This window comes from Bombus impatiens, unplaced genomic scaffold (genome assembly GCF_000188095.3).
Source record: "Bombus impatiens unplaced genomic scaffold, BIMP_2.2 scf_0132, whole genome shotgun sequence".
NCBI classification, from domain to species: Eukaryota; Metazoa; Arthropoda; class Insecta; order Hymenoptera; family Apidae; genus Bombus; species Bombus impatiens.
Window position 1 is genome coordinate 104,613 of NT_176551.1, and position 22,588 is coordinate 127,200.

The 22,588-nt window shown below is 38.5% G+C and overlaps 1 protein-coding gene and 1 long non-coding RNA gene across 2 annotated transcripts in view; both read right to left on the bottom strand.

Moving 5' to 3' along the window:
• The window catches only part of LOC100748400, a 57,645-nt gene that overhangs the window by 27,056 nt on the left and 8,001 nt on the right, over positions 1-22,588 (bottom strand). The window contains exons 3-4 of the mRNA XM_033318966.1: positions 21,966-22,030; positions 8-147 (exon numbers count right to left, since the gene is read on the bottom strand). Coding sequence (XP_033174857.1) covers positions 8-147; positions 21,966-22,030 — 205 coding nt within the window. The remainder of the gene's footprint in view (positions 1-7; positions 148-21,965; positions 22,031-22,588) is intronic.
• On the bottom strand, positions 19,594-21,836 carry LOC117151266. The gene is made up of 2 exons (XR_004461051.1): positions 20,898-21,836; positions 19,594-20,803 (listed from the first exon to the last, which is right to left on the bottom strand). It is a non-coding gene; the product is annotated as an uncharacterized LOC117151266 (long non-coding RNA).

Here is a 22,588-nt window from a genome sequence, read left to right on the forward strand (position 1 = left end):
CCGTCGCCGCCACCGCCACCGCCACCGCCGCCGCCACCGCCACTGCCGACGCCGACGCCTCCACCACCTTCGCCCTCTGCTTCGTGCTCGTCGTACTCTGAGAGCACTTTGTCCAGCAGCTCGATCGATCGTTGTACATCGTCACCTCTGGAACAAACGTATCGTTCGATTCTATAGAGATCACGCATATGATCCGATCGTTTTAGATTCGAAACTTTCACGACGATTAAACGACTATATATTTGTTTTTGGTTCTTGGGTTTTCTACTCGAGTTCGTTTCTTCGGGACAGACGTGGAGCAGTTTCGGTAACCGGAAATATCGACGAGACGTCAGGGCACAGGTAAAAACACGATAGAAACCCGAAGAACTAGAAATTTATGTTTACACAGATCTTATTAGGAAACAAGTTTGTACAAAGAAGTTTGTCTGGTTTTAATCTATAAATAGGAATTACTGGTGTAACTGACGTAACTATCTGTTGTGCGAAGAAGATGTTTACACAGCAATTGAATTCGAGTTTCGACATACGTTTTTTTAAACGCAGTCGTAATTTCTGTCGCATTTCTCATATAAAATTATTAATCTACTCACATCGGGCAGCTATTATTATTATTAATTTGCTGGATACTTCAACTTTTATTTTTATTAATCCGATAAAAATGATATAATCTCATTTAAGTAAACGCATGTCATCTTCGTACGACCTCCGTGTTCTGCATCCATCCGCACAAAAACTGATTACCCCAGATTACGTCTCCCTCGAAACCATTAAAGCGCTGTCTGAACATTTTTTTTTCATACAGCAATAAGTGTACCAGTAATTGGCATTTGTAAGTTGGAATCGGATAGCCGTTACAAAAAAACATGGAACGTGTCCAGCGATGCAAATATGTCCCCCGTTTCAGTTTTTTATCATATCAGAGTACTCGATCGCAGTTACAGAGAAACTTCTATCATACCGTTGCCAAGTACAAATGTACTTGACAAATTTCCCAAATTTATCTTCTCGTAAGCGAACGAACAAATTCCACTGCATTTATTATTCTTATTTTCTTCTTATCTGTTCACGTAGAATCGGTCTATCCCAGCCGATTGTACCGCGATTGTTGTGGATACACGTTGCACGAAAATATGTAATCTGATACTTAACACTTTACTGACCGTTAGCGATTCAACAGCATACGCACGTCCGACCGGCAGTTCAGGCGCAGATTCTCCCTGGCGCCGACTCTGTTTCGGTTTAGACTCTCCGATACAATTCTTTTCGTTTATCGCGAACGGTAAGTTTTTCAAATTGGCATGAAACTGTGGGGGCTTACAAAGCAACGCAACTGACGCAACTGAGCGAGGTACCTTGGTACTAAATAACAAATTACTGTTCAAATAATAAGAAAGATTGTCGGCGATAAAAAGCCGATTAATAGACTATCGGTCGGTACACGTCGGCGACAAAAAATCGATTAATCGACTATCGGTCGGTAAAGTGTTAACACCGTTGCTACTACTGGCTCGGTTGTACGCCACGCTGCTGTCTATCAATTTTCATAACTAAACGTTTAATTAAATCGTGTCGAATTGCGACTCAAAGACACAAGAGAGGACACGAAGGGTTAGCGACGATGACGGAGACGTAGCCGGTAACGGCGACTGGTAATAGTGATAGTAATGGCAGAGAACGTAACGGCGACGTCAATGTCGACGTCGAGGTTGAGGTTGAGGAGGTCGGGGCGCTGAGCTTCGAGAAGGGAAGGAAAAGAACGAAGCCGACTAAAAGGGAGCGAGACTTGCCGCCAGTAGTGATGGGATCAAGTTCAATATGTACTTATTCTTTTAAGCTTTTTATCCTACGTATTTATTATGCTATGCATTTTGAAGTGCATTTTCATTATTAACATTATTAGCTTATGTTATCAGTATTTGAAATATTTGAAATATATTTTTAAAGCGGATTTGGACAATGTATATAGATTTTAAAAACAAACTTTATCATATGGTGATATCGTACGACAGCTCCGTTGAAATCATGCACAGTCTTTCTCTTTGTAATTTTCTAACTAATTCATTATTTCTATGAGAAGTAAGCGAATATGCATACATTTTTAAGCGGTAGTGTGTAACTATAACATAAATTCACAGTAACTGCATTGCTATATAGAAGACTTAATTGCAAAGAAGACAGTAATTTTATCTTATTTATATATGTGGCACTTCCAGGTATATGCGCGCTTAGCTTTATGAGTCGGCTTAGGTAGCCAGTCTACACGAAATAATCGATCAGACTCGCGTTTCTTAGTCTTCTTTCTAGCGATGCACCGTACTTGAGCCCATCGCTAGTTGCCAGGAGCATGAAGGGCGGTAAGAGCGGCGGCAAGTGGGGTGGGAAGGGAAGAACGCGTAGAGGTCAGGGGGAGTAAAGAGGAGTGGTAGGCGGTGGGTGGCGAGGGGAATGAGCAAGAGGAATGAGCGAGAGAAATAGCGAGAGTAGCGAGAGTAGCGAGGGATGGTTGGCGAGGAAAGTTACAAGGCGGTACCTTGCGATATACCTCGCCGCGCGTACTGACGCAATGCGGTGGTCTTTGATTGGTCGAGTGGTAATCGCGATTGTTAATTACCGCAGAAACCTGACCATCGACAAACTTTGTCGTCGAAATGAACGAAGAAGAAGAAGAAAGACGCGCTTACTATTCCGACTAATCATCGATTCCCTATTCTCTTTCGTACTCTTTAAGGTGCGTACGTGGCAAGTAAGTTGGAAGATCGACCAAGTACATTCGAATGGTCTGCAAGCATTTCGCAAAACAGTCGGTACAATTTGAAAATATTAACACTTTACCGACCACTAGCGGTTCAACAGCATACGCACGTTCGACCGGCAGCTCAGGCGCAAATCCTCCCTGGCGCCGCCTCTGTTTCGGTTTAAGCTCTCCAAGACCATTCTTTTCGTTTATTGAGAACGTTAAGTTTTTCAAATTGGCATAAAACTGTGGGACCTTACGAAGCAACGCAACTGACGCAACTGAGCAAGGTACCTTAGTACTAAATAACAAATTACTGCTCAAATAATAAGAAAGATTGTCGGCGATAAAAAGCCGATTAATAGGCTATCGGTCGGTAAACGTTGGCGACAAAAAACCGATTAATCGGTCGGTAAAATGTCAAGTTTAAAAACGACGAAGCTTATTTTTAAACATATCGCGCGTTGTTGGATCAAGACATTTCTCTGTGACGCTGCTTTCTATAACGTTAAGCCATACATCAGGCATGCGATGAATTCCATCAGCGAAAGATATTGGCTGATTGTCCTTAAACAAGATGCAACTGTCAGGGCATTGACAAAGGAGAACGTTCTACAAAATTACCGCGTGTCAACGTTGGGACACATGGTGCTTCTGCGACAAAAGACATCACGAGTCTTGGCTTGGATGTCTCACAGCTTATTCGCTAGACGTTACCCCTTCGGATTGCTACCGGTTTCAGATCGATGCAACATGCCTTATCCGATGCTCACTTGCAATTAGTAAATGAGACAGAAACACGTCCTGACGACTGCATCTTGCCTGATAGATGGCTTAAAGTTATAGAACGCAACGAGAAATGCGGTTAAGCAATACGCTATATACAGGGTGGTTGGTAACTGGTGGTACAGGGGGAAAAAATTTTTTTTTTTTTTAATTTTTAAAATTCGAGACAACGAAAATTCAAAGTCGATTTTCTCAAAAACAAAGCCTCGAACGAAAAATTGTTATTCTATATTTTCGACTTCTTTTTTCGCGTAGAATCACCCCCTTTCCGCTTGTACCACCAGTTACCAACCACCTTGCATATATCCTTTTTTTTAAATAAACTTCGAGTTTCACAAAATCAATGTCATGTTGATTTAATTTGTAAATTGTTCATTATTCGTCTTATTAATATTTTTGAAATGCTCGATACGACGATAGAAACATATATTTTGATATGGAATTGATATATAGCGTGTCTAACCTAAAAACCGCTGTTCTATAAAAAAAAAGAAGGGAAATGTAATACATAGTAATTTATGTTTCTCATTCGTGACGGTCTACGTCCGTAATTTTGCAGAAGAAAGAAAAATTTAACAAAAATGTTTGGTAAAAACAAGTGCTTGGTAATGTGCAACAGTTATCGCAGATAGAAAAACCGTCTCGTAATTGCAACGTAACAACCACGCACGTCCCCCCATACCTTTTCTTCTCTGTCTCTATACTTTCCATTCTCTGTTCGTTCGCTCGTTATAAGCGCGCCAAGATCTATCCAACGATCGAATCGAAAGCCTGTGCCAGGGTTTGCGCGAATAAAGGAAGAGAAATTCCGTAGATACGACAGAAAAATAGCTGAATAAACAAGAGGGTGGGCGAATTCGAGAAAGACCGTTTTTCGAGAGTCTGTCCAAAGCAAAATCTTTTAATGGCGGAACAAAGACCAGAAATCCATTCCTCTTTTCTTTTTTCGTCTCGTTCCCCCCTTCGCTCTCCTCTCTCGTTCTCCTTGTTCCGCTTTTCAACGTTACGGCACGGAATACAGCAGCTCGTCGTCGGACTCGTTAACGTTTGATTCATAATTCAAGATCGTAATTGTTCGAGAGCTGCCGGAATAAAAATCGCGAGTTATTCTCTCTCTCTTTTTTCTTTTTTCCCCCTCCCTTTTCTCTCTTCGCAGGATCGTTTCGACGAACAGCGCCCCGACGTACAACTTTACAGACTCGAATCGTTCCCCCTTTTTTTTTGCCAACGAATTACAACTGTAACATGGAATTTCATGTAAGCGTCAGGTGACAATACACCACGGAAATACGATGGAGCAACACGCTCCTCTTTTCTCTCTTTTCCTATAAGCGATTTTCAAGTGTTCGATATACCGTGTGGCTCGTAAATAACGATGTGTTCTAGCTGAATATACAGGATGTCCCGCATAATGTGGTCAGTAGTGAAACGACTAGAGGATGATCATACATTTAAAAATAAGTGGAAAATGGATGGTTTTTGAAAATGGTGCGAGTCCATTTTCCTTTGTTTCGAATTGGGCTATTTACGTTTTCATTGATTGACAAATTCTGGCAACGTCTACTTGGCTTATTCGCGTCTCTATGTGTTTAAATATACAGGGTGATTGGTAACTGGTGGTACAAGCGGAAAGGCGGCGATTCTACGCGAAAAAAGAAGTCGAAAATATAGAATAACAATTTTTTTTTTTAATTTTTCCATCGAGACAACGATCTATAGTGAGATCCGTTATAACGTACCGCACGCGTATCGAGCGAAAATTCAAAGTCTATTTTCTCGAAAACAAAGCCTCAGACGAAAAATTGTTATTCTATATTTTCGACTTCTTTTTTCGCGTAGAATCGCCGCCTTTCCGCTTGTACCACCAGTTACCAATCACCCTGTATATTTAAACACATAGAGACGCGAATAAGCCAAGTAGACGTTGCCAGAATTTGTCAATCAATGAAAACGTAAATAGCCCAATTCGAAACAAAGGAAAATGGACTCGCACCATTTTCAAAAACCATCCATTTTCCACTTATTTTTAAATGTATGATCATCCTCTAGTCGTTTCACTACTGACCACATTATGCGGGACATCCTGTATATTCAGCTAGAACACATCGTTATTTACGAGCCACACGGTATATCGAACACTTGAAAATCGCTTATAGGAAAAGAGAGAAAAGAGGAGCGTGTTGCTCCATCGTATTTCCGTGGTGTATTGTCACCTGACGCTTACATGAAATTCCATGTTACAGTTGTAATTCGTTGGCAAAAAAAAAGGGGGAACGATTCGAGTCTGTAAAGTTGTACGTCGGGGCGCTGTTCGTCGAAACGATCCTGCGAAGAGAGAAAAGGGAGGGGGAAAAAAGAAAAAAGAGAGAGAGAATAACTCGCGATTTTTATTCCGGCAGCTCTCGAACAATTACGATCTTGAATTATGAATCAAACGTTAACGAGTCCGACGACGAGCTGCTGTATTCCGTGCCGTAACGTTGAAAAGCGGAACAAGGAGAACGAGAGAGGAGAGCGAAGGGGGGAACGAGACGAAAAAAGAAAAGAGGAATGGATTTCTGGTCTTTGTTCCGCCATTAAAAGATTTTGCTTTGGACAGACTCTCGAAAAACGGTCTTTCTCGAATTCGCCCACCCTCTTGTTTATTCAGCTATTTTTCTGTCGTATCTACGGAATTTCTCTTCCTTTATTCGCGCAAACCCTGGCACAGGCTTTCGATGTAAATTCATTATGCAAATTGTCTCTTTTTTTTGGAAATGATCTAGACATTGAAATAAGCGGTTCAAATATAGAACCCTATATCTCTATTTCTATTCTCAAAGCTCTATTTCCGGGAAAGATAAGTTTAAACGCTTATCATACGCTTGATGAAACACGTTGAAATTCTATATTCTCGAAGATCGAACCGTAAACCATTCACTGCCAACTACGAGATATCTCGTAGTTTTCGATGCCGTGACAGGAATTTTATTCAGTAAAGCTACGTAGTGGTTTCTTTTTCATTTTCAAATTAATGTAAATGCCATTTTAGTACTATATCTACAACTAATAAAATTTGCCTGGCAGTGAATGGGTTAAACGGTAAAGTTTTATTCCACATTTTGGATCTATTTTCGCATGTAGAATAACCTATCTCTGATTACTTATTCATATTAACCCGATAATTAGCCAAGTTCGAATATTCTTCACACGTTTATCATATTTTCGAATTTTCTTAATTATACTTTTGCACATAGAACAATCCTCCAATCCGTTGACCAAATTATACTGGACATGCTGCATATGTATTTGCAATCGGTCACGAAAGTCTGTACGTCTCCAATTTTGTGTAGCTGAATTAGCCAAAAAAGAATTCAACAATCTTTGTGCAACGGATTTGTTACAATTTTTCCGCTTACTTTACTTCGTTCTTTACACTGTACATTGAAAGCTCGTTTATCCTGTCACTATCAGTTGTTCGACTGCCATCACGATAGGTTTATAGCTTGTGTTTCTGTGTTTTATTACCTTCCGCAACAGCAGATTTTCATCGATCGCTTTTACTTTTGCCGCAGAGAGTTTCGAATATCGCCGTAAAATAATCTCGTGGACTTTCTACGATATCGAAGAACGCCAAGCCGGTTTAGACACACGATATACGCTTCCTTTCTTTCTGCACAGCCATCACAGAACTACACTATCGTGTATAAGTATTTGGACACTCGAAATCATTACAAACATACAGGATATCGCAAATTTTTTCCCGCAGAACTTTACCAGTATATTCTATAAGTAAACATAAGAAAAACCACTTATATACCGCACAGGAATAGAACGTCGGTTCATATTCTAATTCCATTTCAAAATGTGGTCCGTTATTACGAACGTAAGACTAACATCTACGGGCAATAGAATCTATCGCACGACTAATTTGCTGTTCATTTTCCTTAATTGGAACGGGAACGGGGTTTAATAATATACCGATAATATGATAAACTTCTTTCACAAGTAAAAATTCTTTGGTTTAATATCTGGTGATGTCAGTGGCCAAGAAATTAATCCTCGTTGAAGATCGTTTAATCATTGCATGACTGGTAAACCAAATCAACGATCTCTTTGGGTAAACCTTAGAATTTATGTAAACATATGGAATAATAGAGCGAAACACCAGTGGTTATTACATCGTTTCGCATTTTTGTTACAACTTTTTAGAAAACCACTTAAGAGCCTGTGTGCATATAACATTTTTCATTAATTTTGCTTATAGCATAATTGGCAAAGTTCCGCAGGAAAAACTGGGACATTCTGTATAAAATATGCTTTGCGTAAAGATCTTCGATATAATTTCCGTCTCTGATCGTATTTCAAGTAACCGCGTATACAGTAAGTAAATATGTAGATTGGGAAAAACAATGTTTGATATTAACACTTTGACTGCCACGCCGAAATCGCATGTTTCGCTCAGGACACCACGGGAGTATTTTTATTATTCAAAGCATATAATGGAAAAATAATAATAAATTGATGATGTAAGACAACAATTCTTCCCCGATGGACCGTTCATCTTATTGGTGGTCACGGGTGACCACCGTGGCGCCTTGATAACAGTTGATAGGGACATGTAACAAGGATTTATTTATTTCAACAAACCATTCACTTTCGTTATTTCGTCGTAGGCAAAACGCGCGGAATATATTGTTGAAACGTGTAGAAGATATTAGTAAACAGTATTATGATTATTCTTATGATTTCGACGAAACGTTCGGCTGAAATGGTACAGGTCTGCAAAGAAAATTATGTTTGCGATAAACCAATGGTAGTGTAGATTACAAGAGAGGAAAATGTGCTGTAGATTTATCGGATCGAATGATAGCATATTCTACAGCACATAAAAGAACCCTCAAGTGGTATATAAAATTAGATTTAGAGTTATTGTTAGATACATCAATTTCAAACGCGATGATATTCTATAAACAAGCAACAAAAACAAAAATCAAGTTATCAGATTTTAGAATGGCACTCGCAATGCACCTTACGCAGTGCCATTCGCCAGAGCCGTCAAATATACTTATTCGACAAAGATTGCGACACGAAATGCAGAAGAAAGAAGGGCAAGCATACCTGGCACGACAATTTTGCAGAGAGTGGTATGAAAAAAATGTTAAACAGTTGGGATGAAAAATTGCTAAGAATCGAACCAAAAAGGTGACCACTTATTGTCCAGATTGTATCGATGAGCCATATTTATGTTTAAAGTGTTTTAACACAGTGCACCGTTAGATGCAAGATTTCTTCTCATTTTGTTTTATTGATGTTCTAATAAAAATGTTTAATTGTTCAATGGGGCACTTTCTATTTCAAAGTATCTTCTATTTATCGGTTATATTCAAAATGCCCTAACTGTCAATTTTCATTCAATTTTTATACAATTTAAATACAATTTTTACTAAGTTAAACTGTTCAATGTGAAGATATGTTCAATGTTAGGACGACTTTTCTGTTGCTAAAGGAAAAAGAGAGATTAAACTTTGGATCGATGCGATCAAAAGCGACAAATTGTCTTGGAATACACATGTAATTAGAACATGTGTTTCCAGCCATAATCTAAAAGTTTATATACAGGGTGGTTGGTAACTGATGGTACAAGCGGAAAGGAGGTGATTTTACGCGGAAAAAAGTCGAAAATATAGAATAAAAATTTTTTTTAATTTTTTATTTTTTCTTAAATGTTTTTAAAAATCCACAGCGAGATTCGTTATAACGAGACGTGATAAAGTGCACGCGTACCGAGCGAAAATTCAAAGTCGATTTTCTCGAAAGCAAAGCCTCAAACGAAAAATTTCTATCCTATATTTTCGACTTTTTTTTTCGCGTAGAATCACCCCCTTTCCGCTTGTACCACCAGTTACCAACCACCCTGTAGATTTGATCGAGCGTCAACTATTTATTAGACACAATGATGGAATTTAATCGGTGCAAGTGTATTTTTTGTTTCAATTTAAATTCAACAGAACATTTCATCTCAGTTTGTGACAAAATGTAGAGAATTAGACATAAAGAAGTATCCTTCCATAAATAATATTGAAAATATAATATAAATATTTGACTTTTCATCGGATAACATCGAGCGTCCAAATAATTATCTACGATAATGTATAATACGTCTCTGCTCTACGTTTTACGCTATTCTTTGAAAATACACAGAAACTTTACTTACTTTTCGTAGAACATAAATTAGTTACGTAATTGCAAACAGAAAGGTTTCAGGAAGATTTTAACCTTTGTTAGACTTATCGTATTAGGTTGACAACTAAGCGATTGCGGATTTTGTCATTAGGTGGTAATGACCATCTTCTAATGTCATTACCATCTAATGATAAAATTATCATTGCCATCTAATGACAAAATCAGCAATCACTTAGTTGCCAACCCAATAGAATATCACGACAGGAGGAAATTTGTTTTTAAGAATTAATATGCGATAAGAAGATTGGCATCTATAAGCGTCGAGTATTACAGAGCCGTTTTTCGTTTCAAGATTTCTTTGTAGCCGATTTGTCTGCGTAACGAGCTGTAGATAACATAGAGAAGGGCACGCTTCGTTGATTTCGATGACCTTCGAACATGTTATGAAGCAGAATATTTTGTTGAACAATATTTCCTCGAAACGTGTTACCGTCGCTCGGCTTTACTTTTCGAGGCATTCGTAAAACTGGTTTTCCTACTTTTTCGCTTCGTTCGGTTTACGTTAGATTTGAAATTATTTCCGTCGATGAAGTGAAACGAATCGAATGGAACAATTAGAATTACCGAAGAGAATCTTGAAAATTTTAGATTGTAATATTATCGTGATTTATTTCAACTATAACATTTAAAACCATTTAATACTCGGATAAGTCACGCATTTAATTTTAATATGCCATTGATAAAATTGCAAATAAATAGTTAACATTTCACTGGATATGCAAAACATCTACTAATGCAAAAGAGAATATTACAAGTATCGTTTCTAATCATTTATCCAGTCATCGAGCCATTAATTCATATATTCTTAGTAGTAATCAGTGTTATTAATAAAAATCCACTGAAATGCTCATATACACGTACACGTTTGAAATTTGTATTTAACGTAATTCGTTTGAGATAAAAATAACATATAACCGTATGAGTTGATTCCAACTTTTTGCACATCAACTTCATACGTGCTCGTATTAGAGCGTATGTATATCACAGAAAAAGCTACGTCAAACTACCTAAACAACTTTCACGGATAACCGTTGCTCTGGTGGTAATTGCGACTATGATTAACCGCTCCGTAATCTCATTCGAGATTAATATTTCACTCAAACGTACCTATTATTTGTATGAAAGATAAATTGTCTTCCGTATCACAGCTGTCCACGTTCTTATTAAATGAAAATACTGCGGATCCAGAATTAATACGTGACGTGTTCTAGTAGAAAAATTAAAGTTGCGAAAAAATCGATTTTCACCCTTTCACCTTCATGTTTTATAAACAAAGGTACGCTGTTTGCAACGATAGCAAACCCAATTTTCTACGATACTCGACACTTTACCGACCGATAGCGGTTCAACAGTATACGCGCGTCCGACCGGCAACTCAGGCGCAGATTCTCCCTGGCGCTGGCTCTGTTTCGGTTTAGACTCTCCGATACCATTCTTTTCGTTCATCGCGAACGGTAAGTTTTTCAAATTGGCATAAAACTGTTGGGGCTTACGAAGCAACGCAACTGACGCAACCGAGCGAGGTACCTTAGTACTAAATAACAAATTACTGTTCAAATAATAAGAAAGATTGTTGGCGATAAAAAGCCGATTATTAGGCTATCGGTCGGTAAGCGTCGGCGACAAAAAGCCGATTAATCGGCTATCGGTCGGTAAAGTGTTGCAACTTTCATGTACGATAATGAATATTCATAATGAAAATAGGTAACGACGTGTTACGTTAATGCAAATTACGATACACCTTTAATCGGTTGTATGCGCAAGCTTCGTTGCTGAAAAATGAAACATGAACCACACGTGTTGTGTAGATACTCTCACCAAGCTCAAATGAAATACGTAACACAGCTGAAAAGAAAACGGATAAACGCGTTATGGGGTGCGTAACTTTAAACGCGTTTATCTGGAAATGTCGTTTACGCGCGTCAATCTCTTTTCACCGGAGTACGTCGCATACGAAGATCACAGGAGGGAGAGATAACGAGTACATTTTTATTGATTTAAAACTCGCTCTACAATTCGTTCTAATCAACACTCTTTCACAAAAGGTGGAAACCAATTCAACGATTCGATTGGAACTCGTTCGTCAATTAGCAACGGTACTAGACGGTGCTAGAGCAAATTCTCTCTAATCAGCTTTCTAACGATGAAATTGTTTTCGCAAACAGCGAAATTAGCGAAAAGCCGAATGAGATATTCGGTAAACGAGTCGCTTCTCTTTATCCTCGCCCACTGCATCTCTTTCCCGAACGATTGTCAGGAATTTCATGGAAAAAGCAGCTCGATCTACGAATGGAACTCGTTGCTGGATTGCCTTCCAATTAGAATTGTTTACGCAGCCAGTTAGGTGGCAATCGTCCCTGTTCCCATCGAAACGACATTCAACTTCGCCGATGTAAATTCAGCCTGGCGCGTGTCCCCGTGTCATTAACCTTTCTCACGAATCAATGTTCCTGCTGCATCGTTTAATCGTGCTTGCCTCCATTCCGTTTATTCGAGTGGATGCAACCGAAGGAAAATTATTTTACCTTTTCCGCTTGTTGCTACGCGTGCGGCTCGAATGGCTTGTGGAAATTGCACGAGGCAACGCGAACCGAGGGACTAAAACGAACAGAAGGAGTACACAGAGAAATCTGACTGTCACCGACCAGAGTTTCTGCTTGCAAAACGTCTTTCATCATCTTCCTCCTCTGCTTATCGCTCCGAGAAACGATAAAGGATATTGCTTTTATCGTGTACAGAGGTTGTTACATAGTATCGCGCACGCAGTTCTTCAGTAAAGTATCGAGACATTTGGAAGAGAATTTTTTTACGAATATATCAGGTGCATTATAAGAGACGCTTCTCTTTTATTTCCGCTCAGTGTAACTTTGTCTTGTGAAGTCGGTTCCCGTTTGAACTTCTGTATTTGCGTATGCGTATTTGGCATAGTTGCCACAACCGCTTAATCTGACCAAAGGACGCTAGTTCGCATGTGTTCGGATGCTTTCGCCAGACACTGTATATTTGCAATAATTTGAAAGCGTTCTAACGTTACGATTATGAACAGAAAGGGACGACGAAGTGGAAGGAGAAGCAAGCGGAGAGGAAACGGAGAGTCGGTTGTTCCGCCGCGTGTTGTTTCATTTAGGTAATTCAGCGAATCGATGAGTATCGAGTGGCGCGCAGCCGTTTTCGAATATGGGTCAGTGGTCGATACGCATGTCCTGTGTCGCGCACCTATCTACGCAGTATGGACGTCCATAGAGTACGTACGTATGTACTATATATATAGGGAACAGGAGCGTTCAAAAGTATTTGGACATTTTGGTTAATTTTTTAGCAACCATATCATAACGACGAATTAACGCGTTAACTTCACGGTTTATGGACATCGAGAAAGCATTTGACAAAATAAACCACGAAAGTCTACCTCAATCAATCAGAAAACAATTCCCGGAGCAGATACACCATTTAATTAAATCCTACTTAAGCAACAGAACCTTCGTGGTAAAAATTAAAGACACATACTCTGAAGTTAAAGACATCAAGGCAGGGGTTCCGCAAGGAAGCGTCTTAGGACCAATTCTATACACACTATACACGGCCAACATACCAACAACTACCAATAGCAAAATACTGACATTTGCGGACGACACAGCGGTACTAGTCAGGCACACTGATCCTGCAACAGCAGTCACATTACTACAAGAACATATCACAAATATAGAAAAGTGGCTTCGAGTTAAACAAATTAAGGCAAACCCCGATAAATGCAACCACGTTACATTCACACTGCGAAAACAGATACCACCAAACATTACATTGAACGGCACGCACATAATACAAACAAGGCAAGTCAAATACCTAGGACTCCACTTAGATACACGATTCACATGGAAACAGCATATTAAATCTATAATAGACAAAATACAGATAGCAAGGAGACAAATGTATTGGTTAACAAGTCGAAAATCCAAACTAAGCATAGAAAACAAACTAAAAATATACAAAACGATCGTAAAACCAATCTGGACGTACGGAATACCACTTTGGGGAACAGCAGCAATGAGCCATATAAGCAAAATAGAGACAATCCAAGCTAAAATTCTTAGATCAATTGCAAACGCTCCATGGTACGTTAGAAACGAGGACATACGGAAAGACATTGGAATACCAACGATCAAGGAAGAGATTAGCAGATTCGCAAGAAGGTACAGAGAAAAAATAGCAACGCACCCGAACCGGCTGGCAGCGGAAACGATCAACACAACCATAGAACGAAGACTAAAACGGAAACACCCAGCACATCTCACAAAGGATATATCCTAACAAACACGAAGATGGTACTCCATTGGGGGTAGCCACCCACATGATAATCAAACAGCTAAAAAATTCTACCAAATGTCCAAATTGGACAAATTGTGAATGTGAAATATTAAATAAAAAAAAAATAAAAAAAAAACTTCACGGTTGATCGAAGGAGACGAAATCGTGAGATCCTTCAGTATGACTGGAATTTTCTTCTTTTGCTAACCCGATTTCGGTTTAATCATGCAGTTTAAGCAAAATTCCGTTGCAATAAATTCTACTGTACATTCTATCGCAAATAAGCAAGCGTCCGCGTATTTCTGAATCACACTGTACCTACGCACGTACGTATGTAGATACACGTGTACTTACGATACGGATGATTACTTGATAAGCACGTATCTTGTTACCTAACCGCCTTAACGACACGCGTGACAAAGCTAAACAATATATGTACGGATACATGTAATCAAAACACGTAGAATAAGCCTGATGTATCCCTTTATTCCTGCATCAAAGATTAACCTATATACAGTGGCTCACGAAAGTATTCGAACGCTTGCATATGCACGCTTGAATGGCCGAAATAATGTACATTAAAGTAATTTGCTTAGACAAGCAGATGTCAGTAGGAAGATGGAAGTCTTAAGATTATATCAGTAAAATTTGAAAAGGATTGTAAGTGACTGACAAAAGTATTTGAACGCTACATATATTATTAAATTATTTGATATCGATATTTTGTTGGACCAACTTTAGCAGCAATAGTGTGTCTCAATCGACGTACCATACTGTAAACCAATGATTTTGTAAAACTACACTCAACGGAGTTCCATATTTTTATAATTTTATCTTTCAATACTTGCTTTCAAATTATCTGAAATTTATTTTATCTTTTTGCCATTTCAGCTCATACATTGTCAATCGGATTTATGTCTGGACTTTGCGGTGGAGTAATTAACACGTGTGATGTGTTATATACGATTCATTCTTTCACAATTCTAGCAGTATGCCTAGGATCATTATCTTGTTGGAAGTGGAAATCTTTCAGTAATCCTAATTTACGGGCACTTTCTTTAGATTATTTTTTAAAATATTTAAATACTTATATTAATCAAGTATTCCATCAATAAATATCAAATTTCCGGTGCCACTGGCAGCCACGCACCCCCACACCATGACCGATCTACCTTCGTGTTTCACTGTTTGATGTAAATGTCGAATTTCCAATTCCGTATTTGGTTTTCTCCACACATAATTTTGACCGTCCGAGCCAAAAATGTCAAATTTTGACTCGTCCGAAAAGATGACCGTTCCAAAAAGAATTATCTTTATTAATATAGGTTTTTGCAAAAGTCAATCTTTTTTTATGATTTACCGCATTAATATATGGTTTCTTTCGCGGTACTCTCCATGAAAATCACTGTTTCGTAAGATTGGTCGACATAATTCCGGGTGAACTTCTTTATAAAACATATCAGCTACCATACTTGCGAGTTGAGCAGCGGATGTAGTAGGATTTTTTTTTAATTCGCCAATGATAACTTTCTCCTCTCTTCCAGTCAATTTCTTTGGTCGACGTATCGAGCTTTGTTTGCAAGTGTTCCCTCGTTCTTTGACTTTTTTATGTTGTAATGTATCGTTCACTTACTTCTGTTCACAATTCCGGCAATCTCGTTATATGATTTGCCATCCACATGTAATCGGAATAGTATTTCTCTTTCACACTTTTCTTCCAGACTTTTTGATATTCATTTTAAATACTACTGTGCACACTTTTACGTTACTCTTACTGGAACGATATCCTAAGATCAAGCGAACGTACCAATATTTTCATTTAGCAATGATGTTTACATTCGGTGCAAAGGAAGATGAAAACCTATCAACGGTGTTACAGCGTTAGAATACTTTTGTGAGACACTTGTCATGAATGTTTCTAATAAACGTATCCTAACTCCTGTCTATATTATTCAATCGTTTTCAAATTTTACTCGTGTAATCTTAAGACTTTCCTATCATGTAATCTTGAGACTTTCCCATCACTATAGATAACAAATTAGTTTAGTGCACCTCATTTTATTAATTGAAATTTGTAAGTGCAAGCGTTCGAATACTTTCGTGAGCCACTGTACATGTAGTTAAAACACGTTAGCATCAGCCTGATGTATCCCTTTATTCCTGCATCAAAGATTAGCATATATATTAATATATAATATATAATAATAGGAATATACGTATATTGGCTGACGAAAGCATTTGGATATTTACCATAGAAGATTTTTACATTCCTGTGTATATATTAGGTAAATCGTACGATTTGGAAAATTCATTAGTTCCGTAACGAGACACGACGACCGTGATCCTCTTATGTCTGAAACCCATCTGAAGATGTAGAAGAAACATACCAATCGTCAAAATGTCAAAATGTTAGTTACACACATTTAATCATGGACCCTATAACAACTAACCCATAAAACAACTCTTACGTTATATAATTACCAAATTAGCAAACCATAATTCTATTTTAGGAGTTCACAATTATTTTGGAGAAACCACTTCCAAATCACTTTGACGTTGGTCGTGTTTATCTCTATCGAATAAGCTCGCTAAGTTAAATAAGTTAAAAAAGGAAACATTAGAAAACAAGAGAAATAAGAAACGAAATATACTCGACAGAAACGAAGCTTACTTTTTTAAATTAAAATCTTCGAACTGAAGCAAAGCTCAATTTCAGATAATCGAGGGTTGGTAATTTTCTGCATAACCTGGCCAAGTTATTTCAAGCGTATTATACGTTGTAAGTGTTAAATATGGACTCGCTGAAACTGAATATTCAAGTTTAATAACACAGGATACTATTGTAATCGCTGCGAAATATATACTTGTACTAAGTATATTGTAACTTCTATACGTATACATATTCAGATGTGCTTCAAACTTTACCAATATAATCACGATAGTCGAGTGTCATAACAGTGCTCGTGAAATTTCAAAACGTTTCAAATTTCAAAACACAGATAATATAGTTACACAATGCGTCTGCACATACAGCTGTTCCAGCACTTTCGTCAGCCTGTGTACGACTACAAATGTTGCCACTACAGAAACATCGAATCTAGGGGAAACTGAACTTCTCATTTATCAAGGTGAACTCGATACACAGAGTTTTGTCACCAATACCGACGCGAGTTTAATCTACCCGACGGAAAACTAATAGAGTAGAACGATAGTGCGAATCGGGTTCATCGACCTAAATCGCCATATCGATCGATTAAAAGGATGCGCGATGGATGTGCGGTTCTTCGCGAGTATAGAAGCATGGGTGGGGTATGGGTGTGTCGGTCATACTTCGGTTTATTATTAATCGTTAGCCCGTTATGTGCGTCGGTTACTTACTATTACCAACACATTTGATTTACTGTATTGTCTCGGGGACTAGATAGTCATAGCTCGTAAACGCAATTGTATATAACGGGTATACGAAAAGGATTATAGGGAAATATAGAATAACGTATCTTTTACTTTGAAGCCTTGCGTTCGAGTAAATTCAGTTTAAAGAAATAATTCTTGACTAAACATTCGTTCTATTTTCTTAACGAAAACCGGAAACGAAACCTTCAAGGGGAAATATTTATTTTACATTTTCCACTTATTTTTGCACCTAGGAAACTCCCTATTTATTGTCTATTAGTATCCAATTTGCACTAGCACACTTGGCAAATTTTCAAACTAAACTTTTTCAGAAACCTGGCTTCGTTTGAAAAAATCGTAATCTGTATTTTCGATTCACTCTCCGCCTCTCTTAAAACGAAATCGCTCCATTGTCGAATTACCATTACTAGAAGTAGATTACTAAAATTAGATTACTACAATTTTTCTTCCATACTTTCCATCTACTTTCTCACGTAGAGTCAATTTCACAATTGTACCATGATTACTAGGACACCCGATATAAACGCGGTAGAATGGAACAAAGCACCACATAAATCGTGTTGTACGATAGTTGCCCGTGGCTCAATGGTGAAACGTTTTTTTCGTAGTTTTTGATGAGGAACAAAGTATAATATCGACTCGACCGAAATCCTTGATCGAACCTCGATGCTTTAAGATAATTTTACATCGTAGTTGACCTGCTACATATTGGGTTGGCAACTAAGCGATTGCGGATTTGCCATTACCACTGTTGAAAATTGTGGATCTTTGAAGCCGAAATAATGTTATAGGAACACTAAATTTATACCGAGGATTAATATTAAAATAATGATATATTTATTTCATGAACGATTTCTTATATATTCATCGATACACACTTGCACGCGTCTCAGCACTTTCTTCCATACCCGACTGTTAACCGACTGAACAGTTTACATTCCTTTGTTTTCGAGACGCTGTGGACACACATACTTCCACACACTGATATTCACATACAGGTATCTCTACTACGCATTTAACCCAGTCCAGCACAGAAAATTATAGGTATTTCAAGAACCATCTAATGACAAAATCCGCAATCACTTAGTTGCCAATCCAATATATGTATGCAGGATCGAGATCGATATTTCTCGGGCGAAATAACTTTCAATTAATTCGTCGGATGTAATAAGATCGTAAGCAGCCCTTCCGGCAACCAAGCAAACGACGTTAACGCGTCGGCTAATGACTTAATCGCATTCAGACCTAACTGGTGAAACTCTCCATCGGATTATCCTGTGGTTCGTCTCGAAGATTACCTTTTCCTTACGCTTATACCTTTTTTGTCATGGAATATGTTAAATCGCCGAAAATTCAATCATATTTCATGCTATTTGTATAATCGAATAACATTGTATCTTATTCTGATCTTTAGCCTAACGTATATGCTTTTCCAAAATAATAAATACGCGATAAAGTTAAATTCTTTCCTAAAGATAAAGCTAAATAATCACGTGAAATTTCATGACATGACCGAATATTAATTCGGCTTCCTGTATATAAGATTGTAAATTGTAGATTGATTATAGATTATAGAGATGCGACGTTGAAACGTATAGAACCGTTCTTATGTTGATGCTATTAATTTCAAAGACGAAACGTCGCGGGTTCGCTGGTCCTCGGAGAGCCGCCGTCTATGCCTATAATTACCGTATACGGTGGTGAGAAGGATATACGAGTTCCGAGGATGGACGTAACATTAACTGTGAAGCTTTCCAAGATAATGCAATTGCTGGTGTCTGACAGGATTTTCAGTGCTGTCAATTATCGAATAAAGTGACATCGGCTCTACCTAACGTAAGTACATATACACATACACTTGGAAAGGTCGTTGCACGCTCTGTACACGTTGCCTTCTATTTCCTACGGATTCAGTTAATAAAACCTGCGAGATAAGTGGTTTCGATTTAAAAATAACATTCAATACTCAATATAATGTGATGTATTAAGGAATTCGAGATCTTTCATTGATCCGAGATATTATATCTCGCTGTCTGTATTCTTAAACGATTCGATTCGAGAGTGCAATTATCCACCGTTACCTATTATAATATAAGAACAAAGCAAATGATATCAATACCGAAGCATCGTTCTTTTTTCTTCTTTCTTTTCTTTTTTTTTTTTTTCTTTACGAGAATACATTCGTTCCAGTCGATAGATAGAATTTCCCCGTTCGGTTTCGAATCAAAGACTACTCTTTTTTTTTTTTTTTTAACCTCTGGCATCTTCTTCGCTCGTTTTCTCATCGTATTATCATCTTCTCCTCTGCCTGCGCCCTTCCTTCCTCCTTGTTGTTTGTCTATTTATTCACCGAGCTGGAGAATACCTTTCGCGGATCGATAAATGGCAGAGCCGATTTGCAAGACCGACTTACAACGGTAACTGACCGGCTATGAAAGGAGCCTAACGAGCGGATACGTATCCATCTCGGTCATAGATGCTACGCAATATCAGTACGTAGAACGCGACTAGAAAAGTTATTCACCCCGAATCGATCCGGCCGATTGTCGAGTCGATGAAAGCTGCCCTATAAGTAGTTAATTGGTCTGCTGCCGATACAGCTACTCTCCTTCACTCTGTTCCTCGTACTCGCTTGCTATTCTCCATCCCGTTTCCATTCTCATTTTCGCTTCTTCTCCGCAACCAGCGCCAGCAGCAATAACTGATAATTAATCCGCGCGGTGGCGCCGTCTATCAATAGAATCGCGAAAAGACAAACACACCCTCCACTCTTCCACCACGTTATTCTCCTTCCGCTCTTCTAGGTTAAAACCTTTTTCCCTCGAAATACGCTGTAATCTAACATTCCGTGAAACTAACGAGATTCTCCTCCCGTTTCTTCTCTCCACTTTCTTTTCTTACGTTAAATTTCTTTTCCCTGAAAAATGCATTACGATGTAATCTGTTCAGAGATTAACAAGCAGTTCTTTCCTACGTATGTATGATTTGCGTGAATGGGATCGCTTGTTATTATTATTTCCTGTTTCGCCTTTTATTCTCCTTATACGTGTCACTGGAAGTGAAATCTTGGCAGTTCCTTTCCTTTTAGTTTAGTTCACGCAGAAGCATCGCGTTCCTCCATCCTAATTATCGCGATCTCATAGATTCGAAAACGTAGATAAATAGAATCAAAGTAGAGATCTGTTTTGCCCATGGAGAAGTCAATTATAGTGAATTATTTACTTTGCATATCTTCTGCGATATATTCCTGCATCTTTACATTTCCTGCGTCTGATTGCGTAAACATGCACGGTCTAGCGATAATAGAGGCCAGATAATCGATGCAGTAAGAATAAGCTGGATGAAAAACGAAATTTCGTTATTTTTTGTTTCTTAGAAAATCAATAACGTGACAAGTTGCCAATTAATTGCCAGGCAAAATAACGCTTACGACGTAAATTTCCCTAGGCGCGCTTCTCGATTATTCATAATTAGAATCACGACGGAGCATCCAATCGAGACTGTCTCTGATAAAAGATGCTCGAGCTCGAAGTCTGACAAGGCTGAAACCTTCTGCCTTGTTCATCGAGTCTGAAAGGTAGAGTGGCCGAGAGTACCGAGTATACATATCGATTTCGCAGTCGAAAGAACTCGCCTATTACTGCTCGTGCCGCTTTGCCATCCAGATTTCTTTCCGCGTTTCGAATCGATCGAAGGCCAATGTCGATGTCAAGCCGATACTTTGACTCCTTTCCTCTTTTTCTTCCACTCTTTTTCTTCGACTCGATTGACAACGTGAAACGACAGAGAGCAACTTCAGTAACTGGAACCTCACGGGAAAAGCTAAAATGTGACTGCTTCCTCGAACTTCTCGAGTAAGAAATTTAACGAACAAAAACCACTCAAAAAACTTTGTACGACGATTAATAGTTTGAAATTTGTCCTACACGTGCCTCGTTTAAAATCATTGATTTTTTTAAGGTATCTGCACCGTGACGATGATATCTGGCAAAAGTAAAACACTCTGAGATTCGAAAGTCATATTCCTCGCGCGTATCTGAGATTCTCTCTCCGGAAAGAAATTTCTTGGCTGTCTGTACTTTCTACGGGCGCACGCCAGCGCGCGAATAATTCGGAAATACAAAGAACGACAACTTCGCATTAGGCTGTACTGCATTTTGGACATTACTTTTATTCCAGGCGGAGATTAAATTTTTCTTGAAAATATAAAACGAAATGTTTCTTCGCATCGATTTTCAAACATTAGTGTTTTAACAACTTTGTACATAAGGCGGATATTTGGATGATCTCGTTTAGCTGAGACACCCTGTATACCTTAAAGAAAGAAGAATAAAGGCTGGATAGACGAAGGCTTTCTCAAATTATTATTACAAAGGCTCGAGTTACGGCGATCCGAATATCGCGATTGATTTATCGAATATGAAGGAAAGTAAAAGCCGCACGAAACAAGTTTTCATCTTTATTCCCGGCCATTTGTCTTACAAAGAGTTCTACTTACTCTGGAGCAGGATTTCTCCAGCGTTGCGTTCCAGTCCACGCCATCGGGCATTGATCGCCCCCGACCTGGAACAAACAACAGTTCTGTGAATTTTCGTCGATCTCGTGTAGTTTCGAGCGAAAGAAACGGAAGCCAGATAAGACACGATTGTTCCTAGAAATTACAGTTCCGTATTTTACCGGTTATATACAGAGACGAGAAAGTGAGATTCTGCGTGTTATAAATTAAACATCTGTTTAATCTACTCCATCAATGGCGTACGTTTATTATACACTTTTTCCCTTATCTTCTCTTACAAAATATAAATGACGACGTTAGGCCGGATAAAGCTGGCATACCACGTACATCGTCAATATTCCAAGGTTCTCGACTAAAGTGATCAACGTGTACTCTCTCCTACAATATCGTCAACATTGAAAATCTTGAAATATCGACGATATTATCGATTACACGAGGGCACCCTTATACGCAAAACAACAAACAGGGGGATGATACGTAGTGTCGTTAATCGGACGTTAATTGGAACGTTAATGGCAGTAACCGTATATTATGATATACAAATATCCTATACAATGGCGAAAAGAACGAAAGGGGAAGCAGAGATTCGGAACGATAGATCGGTT